The sequence below is a fragment of the Nannospalax galili genome, unplaced genomic scaffold (genome assembly GCF_000622305.1).
Source record: "Nannospalax galili isolate Female #2095 unplaced genomic scaffold, S.galili_v1.0 scaffold62, whole genome shotgun sequence".
In the NCBI taxonomy this organism is placed as follows: domain Eukaryota; kingdom Metazoa; phylum Chordata; class Mammalia; order Rodentia; family Spalacidae; genus Nannospalax; species Nannospalax galili.
The window spans coordinates 1639576-1652285 of NW_008348573.1; the positions used below are offsets into that span (position 1 = coordinate 1639576).

A 12710-nucleotide genomic window follows, 5' to 3' on the forward strand; every position below is an offset into this window, starting at 1 on the left:
GTTACCTCTCTCTGCATTCAAGCTTGTTTTGTGTGTGTGTTTGCAAAACTCACTGTGCTCAGCTGTGACTTCGACAGGGAGGTCCCAGTGTTTATTAAAATGGGCTATTCTAGTGCTTATGTCCTAAATCTGATCACCAAAGACAAGACAAAACAAACAAAACCAATGTCCCATTCCATGCAATTTCAGAGAACTCATCTGCCCTGATTCTTGGTCTACTGGCTTAAAAACAAAAAACTTACCATTTTAGGCAAAAATCACACTGACCAGTTTTTCTATGTAAGTTTTAGAATACAACACACTCATAATATATGAGAAAGAATCATTAGAAATATCAAGATTTAATTGTACATGCTGGGTATAATTTATTGTTGAAGTTTTTACTTATCTCTTTCTAGTAAAATTCATAATTGTGCATCTACTTGTACAATTCCTAGAATCGCTTGACCATGCAGGGAAGCTAAGAGGCCAGAGGTAGAAAAGCACATTGCCCTAAATTTCCTTTCTTCCATTTGGTAATTCATTTTTTTTGCCTTTTTTTTCTATATGCCTTTTCTTTTGAAAGGGAGGAGATTAGGAACTGAATGTATGATTTTGAAAGGAGTATTGATCTCTAATAACAATAAACATACAAAATAAAAATAACCATGCTTGATGCAATCTTTCTTCTTCTCTGCTGGTAGCCAAGGAGGCCCTGACCCCTTTCCATATTCTCTTTAGGTAAGTGGGCTTTCTCACTTTTTGTAAGCTGGTGGCAAAAGCCTGATGGGGCCATTTTGAAGCCTGTTTTTCCCATTTGTAAAGCAGGTACCTTTAAGTTGCTCATTTTCTATTTGGCTCTGATATGTGACTTGTTAAGCAACACCTTCAAAGATGGTTCAGTTTATTCAATGCCTGATAAAACATACACACAAAACTTAAGACTTACTCCTAGCATCTATTGTGAAAAGACTTCCTATCTTCTTTAATAAAAAAGTTCATTTTAATTTTTTAAATTATATGTGTGAGTGTGTGGATGAGTCTGTACAGGGATATGTGCATGTGAGTGTAGTTGCTCATGAAGGCCAGAGGCATGAGGAGGCCAGAGGCATTTGATCCCTCCTAGAACTGGAATTACAGGCATTTGTGAGCCACCTGACATGAGTGCTGGGAACTGAGCTCAGGTCCTCTGCAAGAACAGTATACACTCTTAACCACTGAGCTATCTCTTCAGTCCTCCATCTCTTTTATCAACTTTATTTTCACTTAAACTCCTACAACTAACAATCATCTAACAGCAACGAAAAATCTTTGATTAAAATAGTGTTTTGCAAAAAAAACATTCAAGTCATTCTTTTTGCAACCACTTGTCCACTTCATGGGAATGAATGGCTTATTCTGCTATGAATGATTACATTCTGATGACAAGCATTTACTGGGATGATCACTGGAATGCTCAATGGTATCAGAGCAGCAATGCTAATTATTAGCTAGCCAGTTTAACTGGCTAATATCTAATCTAAGCTTTGTCATTAACTCGCCAAGTGGCCTAGAATAAGGTTTCATTTCCCTCTCTGTAATGTGGGAATTGGGCCAGTGATCTAGTAGTTAAAAGGCACCTATAATCTCAGAGGGCAAATGGCAGAGAGCAGATAACCATGGGGGACCATCTAAGACCCTGGGAATGGGGGTGCATTCACTCTTTGGTGCCATTAGAGGAACCATTTAGCACTAGAGCAGTGACTGACTAATGATGCCCCAAATGGTCCCAAAGAGTTAATGTGTTTTCCATATACCTCCATATATCTATCAAATGGTGCTTTTGACCAATCAATTTCATTGACATAGGTGAGCATTATACTCTCAGAGTAGTTGCCTCTTGGTTCATAAAAGAATCAGGGGCCAAACCCAATAGACATGCACATAACACTCTGTATCACACAGTAGCTGGAATGATTTATGAAACATCGGGCGTTATTAACTGCAGTGTTCCCACCAGGATTATAGTCTCTGGCCCTTAGAGCTATGCTGAATGGTGGTGTTGGAGTTATCTTACAGAGTCTTGATTTTAAGGTTTCATTATTGATAGTAACTAAAATATGTGAACATTTATCTACCACCTGTCCTTTCCTTTCATCTAGACAAATTTACTGTGGAATTGGGTGCATTTTAGTGTTTGCTGTAATATGAGGTAAAATGTGTAGAAAGCCGCCAGTTCAAGATCTAGGAGTATTAGATGACCCTGATCAGATGACCCAATTGCCACATGCAGTAGACCATTTTCAGTCCTTATTAAAAATGAAGCAGCATTTGATACTATTGGCCATGTCTACCTTTCTTTTCTCTTTCCTCTTTTCTTCTCTTGTTTCTATGTCACCATCCCCTTTCTTTTTGATGGTCTCTTTGACAATGCCTCTTTGCTTTGTCTTTTCTGAGTGCCTTTTCTACCCCTGGAGTTCCATCTTGGTTGTTTTCTTGGTTTGCATATATTTTCTTCACCAATGCCCAGGTTATTTATGTATTTTTTAAAATCAAAAGTCTCCTGTAGCCCAGGCTGACTTCAATTGAATTACATAGCTAAGGCTGGCCCTTGAACTCCCAATCCTCTGTCTCCACCTTCCTGGGATTACAGGCATATCCCCCCATTCCTGGATTCCATGTTTTATATTCTGACCTCCATTGCCATCCACGCCAGCACCTCAACTTCAATTGTTCTCATCTTTGCTCCTAAAGTTTATTGTTTGTCTAGTGAGTAAATGACACATGATCCTTTCACTAGCTCAGTCAGCAAATGTGGGAGACATATCTTTCTTCCCTCATATCTTATAATCACTCAATAATTCCTGTTTATTTGAAAACATGACTCTTATTTTGTCATTCCCATACTTAATATTTTCAATGGTCCCAAATGACCTTGGGAAGGATCCCAAAATTTTAAATGATTCACCAGATACTCCATGAGCAGTCTCTGCCTCGCTCCATCCTCAGATCTACCCACTCTTCCTCTAGACAGGCCTTGTTTGACTCTCAGATCTAGTTGGCAGTCCACCACCGTCACTGCAATACTCCCATTGTACTGCATCTCTCATCGTCTCTAACTCTCCAACACTCTATTGTTCAATGTCTGTTTTCCCAAGTCATGAGACTGCCTAATATGTACTGAGTACTTCTATATGCTAGGCAGTTTACACCCACTATCTCATTTTAATCATCACAACAACTATTAGTTTCTATTTTCACCCCAGTCTTACCGATAATGAAACTGAGCAAAACCACCAAGAAATTGAAAGACACACAGCTAATTTGGAATAAATTAAAGCTGGAACCCCAGCAGTCTGTATCTAGAGCTTATGCTTTAACTGTATTTAATATTGCTTCAGTGAAACAGTAAGAGCCAGTACATTCAGGGGCCAATTGTGTGTTTCTAGAGCCTAACACATAACTGGCATACATCATCTAACTAAGGATTTGCACAGGAAACTGCTGAAATACCATGTCCTGATACCCACAACAACATGTAGGTTACTCCATAATCTTACCTTGACCCACCTCTCCAGTCTCATCTCCTAGATGTCTGTCCCTTCTTTACCAGGCCCAACCTTCCAGCAATATACTGAGTTCTCTAAGGTCAGAGTGGTTCACATCTCTGCCTTCTGTATGCTGGTCAAGTCATTTATCCATTCATTCTGTCATTCATTACTCACTCATTTTCTGACCACCTACTGAAGGCCAGGCAGAGAAAAGTCCATGATAGATATATGCTAAAGGAACAAGGAAGAAAAGGGGCTCCAGAAATTCTCCCAAGGAAATCTCTGTCAGCTATACAGCTGACGGGGATTAATATCTAAAATACATAAAGAACTAAAAACTCAAATTTCAAAAAAACTCCAAATAATCCAATCAATAAATGGACAAATGAAATTAATAGACAGTTCTCAAAAGACAAAGTACAAGTGCCAATAAATAAATATAAAAATATCATCATCCTTAAATATCAAGGAAATGCAAATCAAAACTAACTGAGATTCCATCTAACCTCAACAGAATGACTATTGTTAAGGAAAAAAAATAAGAATTCATGCCATCAAACACATTCTCTTGCAGGCTCTGGAAAATGCTGCCTATACAATGTTAGTATATTTCCTGAAAGACAAAAAAACAGAAGCAAAAAATCCTACTAGTTCTGTCATCAGTAGAAAAGGACTATTTTCATTATAGAAACAGCCCCCAGTGCTAGACTACTGGCATACTTCATACGTATGATATACATATATATATTTCATACATACATATGCTATATATATACATGTCATCTATACATTTTGAACATCAAAGCTCACTTCTGTTTCACTTCATATTTCAGGGGGAGGGCTGCCATTTGAAGGGACTCTTTGAAAACTAATGAGATGCAAACCACCAGCATCCCCTTCCCCACAGCTCTGACACTTTGGTGAGGGACAGGAGTTGGTGAAGGTGATGCCTGGCCTTCTCAGTATTGTTTCTGTTGAAATTCATAACTCTAAGCTGCCTCTTCTTGGGGGGGGGCAGACTTCTCACCTGCTAAATGAGATTGGACTGGCTCAGTAACATTTTTTTTGTTGTTAACAGAGAGAACGTAAATGTTTTTGGCTTTAGACCACATGGTCTTGACATGGGTGACAGCAGTCAAACAATATGTAAACAAACAGGCACGACTATTTTCCAGTAAAATTTTATTTATGAAAATAAGCAATGAGTCAGGTTTGGCCAAAGGTCATGGTTAAGACACCAGATGCAGGAGAATTCTCGGATTCCCATTAGTTTTTCTCCGCCATGCTGTTTAGTCTCTGTGATTGTGTGTGAGCTCACAATCTGGGGGACCACTGGAAAAAAGAGAAGCACACTTTATAGACTCATCAGTGGATGAGATTACTATATTTGACTTATCTTCTGACTTGGAATCTTTTAACTTTTTAGCATAATGCCCCTATTATATTTAGCAATTAGAGTGCCGTCACAAAGTAAAATGTAAAAACCATTATTCCCCGAAAAGAAAAAAAGACTTGTGGTATGAAATGATGCCTGCAAGGAGTGTGGGTGATAATTTACTCATGTAATCATTTCTATTTCAGTTCTATGGTAAGTATTTCTGGAGATGGCTCACACTGCAAGGAGATCTTTAAGATGTGCATGCCATAATTAACCTTTTTACATACTCCAGTAGAAATAATCAATAGTTTTTTCCTTCTTTAGCAGTTTTAACTTTACTTATCATCTGTGGAAATGATTTCAATTGAATAAAATAATTACAAGGAAAAAGCCCTTTTATCTTGAGTTTTAAACAAAATTCATATATTCCTCCAGTTACTATTACTTTATGGCTAAGTTCTAGACATGGAACATCTGTATGTTTCTTTCCTACACAGAGGATTAAATAGCCAGTTCATGCTTCTGCACTGTGTAGGTCAGTGATTCAGAGTGGGGTCTCTGGATGAGTGAGTGCATCATCATCAGCATCAGTATCATGTGGTAACTTTCTAGCTATGTATTCACTGAATAAGTAAATGGAGAGTAGGATTCGTTCTCTTAATAAGCCATCCAAGTGATTCCAATGCTCAGTAAAGTTTGAGAACCACTTGAATCAATTATTGTAACTTCCTAAAAACCCAAGGGAAGACATGTACCATGCAAAGACCAGAATGATCCTACAGTTGACTCCTTAAGAAGATGCAGAGAAAAGGTTACTAGTACAAGAAAAGGGCTGAGCGAGAAAACCCATAGATAAGAGACAGTGCAGGAGGAACTAGAAAACCCTAGAGGATCGTTTTGTGGATGCAGCTGAGCTCACAGCCATGTTTCTAGTCAAGACAAGCATCTAACAACTCCCTGGACAGATGGGTGAGAACTGTTAGATGACAAGAATACAGAAATGAGGACAGTACCCTTCCCAGATGCAAAATGCTCATGGTCTAGGAGTGAAAATAGATGTCCCACACTTCTGTCCCCATCAGTTTACCTAGATAGCTGGACACTTTACACGAGTCATCTGTTCTCAGAAATGGCTCCCTTGAGAATTTACAATACAGTCAAAAGAGAAAAGTTAGGTGTCAGGAAACAGGATAAAAAGAACAAAGGAAGAAAAAAATAAGAGGCTAAGGAATAGGTACTAAAAATATTTGTACTAGAACATTTAGGAATCTGTTCTTTCAATCCTCTAATCACTCATTGCCAAGCTCTGCTTTGGTTTAGACACAGTCCTTTATTCCTTCACTATTCCAATGAACTGCAATTACTTAGAGCCAAGAATTACAACCAAAAGCCTTTCCTTTCCTCACGATGCTTATAACTGTCAAAGAGCAAAAGTTACAGAAATATAAACCATTAGGCTGTTATTAGGGCAGTGTTATAGACTGAATGCTTGTGACCCCACTCATTCATATGTTGAAATACTAACCCTCCCCCATGGTGGTATTTGGAGTGGGACCTTTGGGAGGTAATTAGGAAATGAAGATGGAGCATTTGTGAATGGAATTAGTGTTACTATGAGACTCAAAGTTCCCTTGTCCCTTCTGCCATGAGGACCCAAAGAAAAAGTCATCTGTGAACAAGAAAAACAGGCTCTGACCAGACACTGATTCTGCTTGTGTCTTGATCATGGACTTCCTTGCTTTCAGAACTATGAAAGAAAAATGCCTATTGTTTTTAAGACACATTGTCTGGAACCAGTTATAATATCTTGAATGAACCAAGAAAGCCATGAACGACATACTCCTAATACCAATACAACTTGATCATTTTGCTAGTTATGCATGTAGTATTAATTTTGGAGTCTCATCAGAAAATCACATCTGGGTCCATGAGGAACCTAAAGAGGACACCAACCTATTAAAATCTGACACCAAATCAATCAGCATAGTGATTTGGAGTTTAGATAATTTTAGAGTCACTTTGTTAAAGAGTCTCAAATTTTTAAAGGAAGACTTCATCAGTTTAGTAAAATTCTGTGTATGTTCATTTAAAATTTTATTCAAACAATACAGAATAATACAAAGAAGAAATGATTTCTCAAAGGAAAACTTACTAACATTTGGTGAACATTTATTACGTAAATGCAAATAGATGTATAATTAAAAATGGCCTCAGAAAGAGGGATCATATGGTGCATGCTGTTTTGTAAAACACACTTTTTATTTTGGAGTAAGTTTGGGTTTAGAGGAAATGTTGCAAACATGTAAGTATTTTCATGTATGCTCCACTTGGTTTTCTCTAGTCTTAACATATAATTCTAAATAATAAAATAAAAAATAAAATTATGCACCTGGAGATATTTATTAATAGATGCCTATGCAATTTATTTAAAGAGATTTATTACAAGGAATTGGCTCACAGGGTTAAGAAGACTTAAAAGTCCTCTTGGCCTCAATCAACAAGCTGGGAAGCTAATGTGTCATTTTGGTGAAAACATCACAGTTCAAGGCAAGCAGGCAGATGGAATCTGCTGTACTTAACCTTTTTGCTTTACTCATGCCTTCAGTTGATGGGTTGAGGCCAAGGCAATCTGTTATATTCAGTCTACTCATTTAAATGTTAACCCCATGAAGAAATGCCCTCAAAGCACCCAGGATATGTTCAGTTAAATGTCTGGGCACCCTGTGGCCTAGTCAAGTTATCACATAAATTACATAAAAGTTCATCATTTCATTTTATCACATAAAATTCATCATCATAGATATACATGCTATTTTTAATGTTAGTTTAATGTAACATCCAACTTCCCAGGTCATATTGTAAACAACACCCTTCATTTGAAATGCTCACAGCAAGAAGACAGTTTTCCAGATGTCCCACACTTCTGTCCCCATCAGTTCAGCTAGATATCTGGACACTTTCCACAAGTCAGCTGTGCTTGATTTTTTTTTTTAATTGTACAACCTAGCTACACATTACAAAAACTGATAAAATACAAATGCAAGAAGAAATTTTTGTTTCTATATAAAACATGGAGAATGTGCCAGAAATACTGGGAAAATGTAAAGTAACTAAAAATGTGCTTTCAAATAGATATGAACTTGAAAATGGTGACGTCTAGGAGGATTCAGAATTCACATTCCCTCCCAAGTGCCTTTCAGTTCTTCTTTCATTTTAAAGGAAATGGAAACTGGAAATCCTAGAGAGTACACTGTTGTTGTAGTTCATGCAAAAATGATGGCCAGGGGAACTTCCAATCAGGTGACCATTTTAGAAGAAACAATATTAGCCTCAAATCAAAATGGGGGAAAATGGCAAAGGATGATGCATATAGCTTATACTGAAATAAAATTCAGTTAGGAAAGATGAAAAAGTACTCAAGCTAGAAAAGGTGCCTATGGTACAATGGGGTGAGCATACCACAGAAGTATATTGTCATCACAGTTAAAGATACACAAATGACTATGTATGTCTTTTCAGCTTTCTCATTTCAACAAATACTGATGTGATAGAAATGACTGCATCACATAAAATTTATTTTGTACTAAATTTACTTTTTTAAACAAATATTTTATTTTATGTGTATGACTGTATTGCCTGCATGTGTGTAAGTGCACCTGTGTTGTGCAATGCCTGCACAGGTCAGAAGGATTTCCCTGGAACTGGAATTACAGACGATTGTTAGCAGCCATGTGGATGCTGGGAATCGAACCTGAGTCCTCTGCAACAGCAGTCAGTGCTGAGCCATCTCCGTAGCCCCTAAATTTACTTTTATTTTGGTTTCACACAAGAGCAGATTCCTAACATGAAACCAGATGAATTTCAGGTAAATGACCCTCTTTCACCATTTTTAAACAAAAGGATTTGAATTCTTCCACATTTTTCTAAAATTAAGAGGAAAAATATGTGGTTAGAGCAGAAGCTCTTAATGCAAAGCTGTGCTACTTCCCAAAAGTGCACTTAGAAATGGGCATGTGTATGTTTGTCATGATTACAGGGATCCTTCAATTATGCAGAGATGCCAACCCTCCTACAAAGAATGGGACAGATCCAACATCAAAAACACATGTGCCCCAAATGTCAGCAGTTCCCAGTGGTAAACACTGGGGTAAGACAGAATACATTTTTGAAAAAAACAAATCCAACCTGAAACATAAAAGTTTATTAGAATAAAAATACACATATGTTAGTCAGCATTAATATTGCTTGACATAGGTGCTAGAGAGATGACTCAGTGGGTAGGAGCACATACTGATTTTGCAGAGCCTGAGTTCAGCTCCCCATACATCAGGTGGCTCACAACGTCTGTAACTCTACAGGATCTGAACCCTCTTCTGGCCTCAGCATTGCATTCATGCACACACACACACACACACACACACACACACACACACACACACACACTTCAAAATAAAAATCAAAACCTTTATAAAAATTACTTATCAAATGTAGTTTTTTTTTTTAAACAGAAATCCCTTTTTCCTTTGTCTTTCTTTTACTATGTGTTGATGATGTTGTGGCAGAAGATCTGGTGGGCTGGTCAAAGACCACCTTTTGGTCAGAGAAAGAAGTTTGTCTATTAAATTGCAACTAAAGAAGAGGGCATTGAGGTAACAGATTGAGTGTGGTGGTGAGCTGAGTGGGGGCTCCACTTGGGGAAGTCCTCTTCCATTTGAGCGAGATACTTGGTGTGCAGTTTCTGAGCATGCAATTTCTGCCATGCAAATGAGGGCAGATGTGTGGTGTAGCTAATTTTACTTGGCTGTACCACTCCTTTATTTCACTGTTCTACTGTTAGGGTGGAACTGAGTCATGTTTCTTTCTGTTTCAGGGATGCTTCTGGACCAGCCTTGCTTTGAGAACCCATTACCTTTCCTGGTCTCTCAGGTATGGTTTCCCTCTACAAAAGTGAACATTCAATGTATTTTTAAAAATTCTAAAAATTCTGTTTCTAGCATGAGCAAGGCTAGGATTTAACCCCCACCACCACCACCAAAAAAAAAAAAAAAAGTTTAATTCTGCACTATACTAATTCTTCATGCAATGTGAAAATATATTTCATTTTCTTCCATTTCACCCCTTTTTTGTTAGTTATTCGCTATAATCTTAGAGTTTTAAACATTTACATCTTGTTCTGACACCATCAAACAGCTGTCTACTCCCAATTCTGTTTTAATGATTTGGCATTAGCCATTGAACCCTCTCACATCCTGCTTTCCCCACTGCCACACTCTGATTCATCTACTTGGATGCCTAGATTGTGTTATACATGAGTTTTCAATTATTTTTATTCAAGAAATGGTCACAGAATTTTATTTCCTAATATTCTTTACTTAGTATCTACCTATTACATTTCTCCCTGGGAGATAATTGATAGGGCTTACTAATTTCAAGTCAGGTTTCTGACTGGTAATTATTTAGCCTCTTAAGTATTGTCCTAGAAGTTTTCTTTAATGCTGCCTGTATTATTTTGATTTCAGGAGTATTTCATTTTCTATTTGCAACGTAAATCTCTCTCTCTCTCTCTCTCTCTCTCTCTCTCTCTCTCTCTCTCTCTCTCTCTCTCTCCACTTGCAAATGTATGTGTGTATATTAGAGACCATGTAGAGACCAGAGACCAGAGGACAACTTCAAGTGTTTTTCCTTATGCACTGTTCACTGTTGATGTTGTTTTCTGAGACAAGAGCCCTCTTTCCGGTGTGGGGCTCACCAAGTAGGCTAGGCTGGGTGGCCAGGGAGCCCCAGGAATCTGCCTGTCTCTGCCTCCCCAGTGTTGGGATTATAAGCACACACTATTATGCCCAGCCTCTTAAAAATGTGGATTCTGAGGATTGAACTCAAATCCTTGTGCTTACAAAGCAAGCATTTTATTGGCTGAGCTATTTCCCCAGCCCTATAACATAAATCTTTAAAAGTTAGGAATTAGGGGCTGGAGAGATGGTTCGGTGGTTAAGAACACTGGCTGTTTTTGCAGAAGACCCGTGTTCGAAGTCCAGCACCCACATGGCAGCTAACAATTGTCCATAATTGCAGTTCTAAGGGATCCAACAGCCTCTTCTGACTACCGCAGCATTGCATGACACGGGTGCACTTACCTACATGCAGGCAATACATTCATACACATAAAAATGATAAATATTTTCAAAAATTAAAAAAGCTAGAAATTAGCTGTTGAATGCTAAGCAATTTCATCTATAAAATTATATGGGCTTATTCTGTTCTATAAGAAGATTGCAAATTCAAACTGCTTTATGACTAGAGTTTTTAAATTCTCAAATCAGTTTCGGTAATTATATTTTCCCAGGAATTATTTCATCTTGTCTGAGTTTAAACATATTGGGATAAACTTGCTCATAGCATTTGCCTTTTAATTGGTGCTAAACTTGTATTTGTGTTCCCTTTTTAGGATTTACAATCTTTATACTCTTCATTTCTCAACCAATCTTACCAAAGGATAGTCTATTTTATTTTTGCTTTCAAAAAGCTAATTTTTATTTTTATTGATCTGTCTATTATAGTTTTGTTTTTTGCAATGATGGACTGTAACCTTGAAATAAACCCTGCCCCACCCCACCCCACCCTGCCAAGTTGCTTTTTGTCAGGGTATTTTATTGCAGCAACAGAAATGAAACCAGGACAGCATGGTATATTTTATCAAGATTTAACTTTAAGTGTTTAAAAATACTGTGTCTTGTTAATTGATCTCTTAATGAGAAATATTCCTTCCCAAAATGTCAGAACTTTTGAAACATTTTAAACAATTTGCCATTGGCTTCTGTTTAATTGAATTATCATCAGAGAATACTATCTTTCTAAAGAGTAAACTTTAGATTAGAAGCTACTATAGTTCAAGTCTATTGATAAACTCAGCTTTTGTTTAACTCAAAATATCTTTATTTTCAAGCTTTAAAGATCTCTGAGCAGGGCTAGAGAGGTGGCTGGGGCTGGAGAGATGGTTCAGTCCTTAAGAGCACTGGCTGCTCTTGCAGGGAACCCAGGTTTGATTCCCAGCACCCACATGGTGGCTAACAGTTGCCCATAACTCCGGTTCCAGGAAATCTGACAGTCTCTTCTGACTTCCTTTGATCTCCACAGGCACTGCATGACACAGGTGCACTTATACATATACAGGCAATACACTCATACATATAAAATAAAAACAATAAAACATTAAAAATGATCTCCCAGGACTTAAAAACACTATCCTGTTGCCTTCTGTTTTCTGGTTTCACTATCGAGCAGTCTTCTGTTTATCAAATGATCATGTCTGTGTGTTTTTTTCTTTGCTGACTGCCTTAAGAACTGCCTTTGTTTTTCTGTAGAACCACTCCTATGAAATAGTGTTTATTTTTAAAAAAAAATTTATTTATTATTTTTATTTTATGTGTATGCGTGTATTGCTTGCATGTAGGTAAGTGCACTCATGTCATGCAATGCCCGCGGAAGTCAGAAGAGGCTGTCAGATCCTCTGGGACTGGAGTTACAGACAGTTAGCTGCCATGTGGGTGCTGGGATTTGAACCTGGATCTTCTGCAAGAACAACCAGAGTTCTTAACCACTGAGCCATCTCTCCAGCCCCATGAAATAGTGTTTCTTTTTACTGATGAGGATTTCTTTTTATTTAATTACTTGAAGATTCAGTAGAAGCAGCAGATTCCTGGCTTTCGGTATGTGCAGATGCTCCCCAGGTAGCCTTCCTTCTTAAAGAGCTTTGTGCTCTGTGCTGTGCCTCTAACTTCTCATCTTCTCTTCAGTGCTTTAAACCATTCTAATATTTCCCAGTA

At 37.7% G+C, this 12710-nt stretch overlaps 1 protein-coding gene across 1 annotated transcript in view; it reads right to left on the reverse strand.

Annotated features, from left to right (window-relative positions):
* Positions 1–4674: 4674 nt before the first annotated feature.
* Positions 4675–12710, reverse strand: part of Umad1 (UBAP1-MVB12-associated (UMA) domain containing 1) — a 149293-nt gene continuing 141257 nt past the window's right edge. The window contains exon 5 of the mRNA XM_017801206.1: positions 4675–4841. Coding sequence (XP_017656695.1) covers positions 4696–4841 — 146 coding nt within the window. The 3' untranslated portion in view covers positions 4675–4695. The remainder of the gene's footprint in view (positions 4842–12710) is intronic.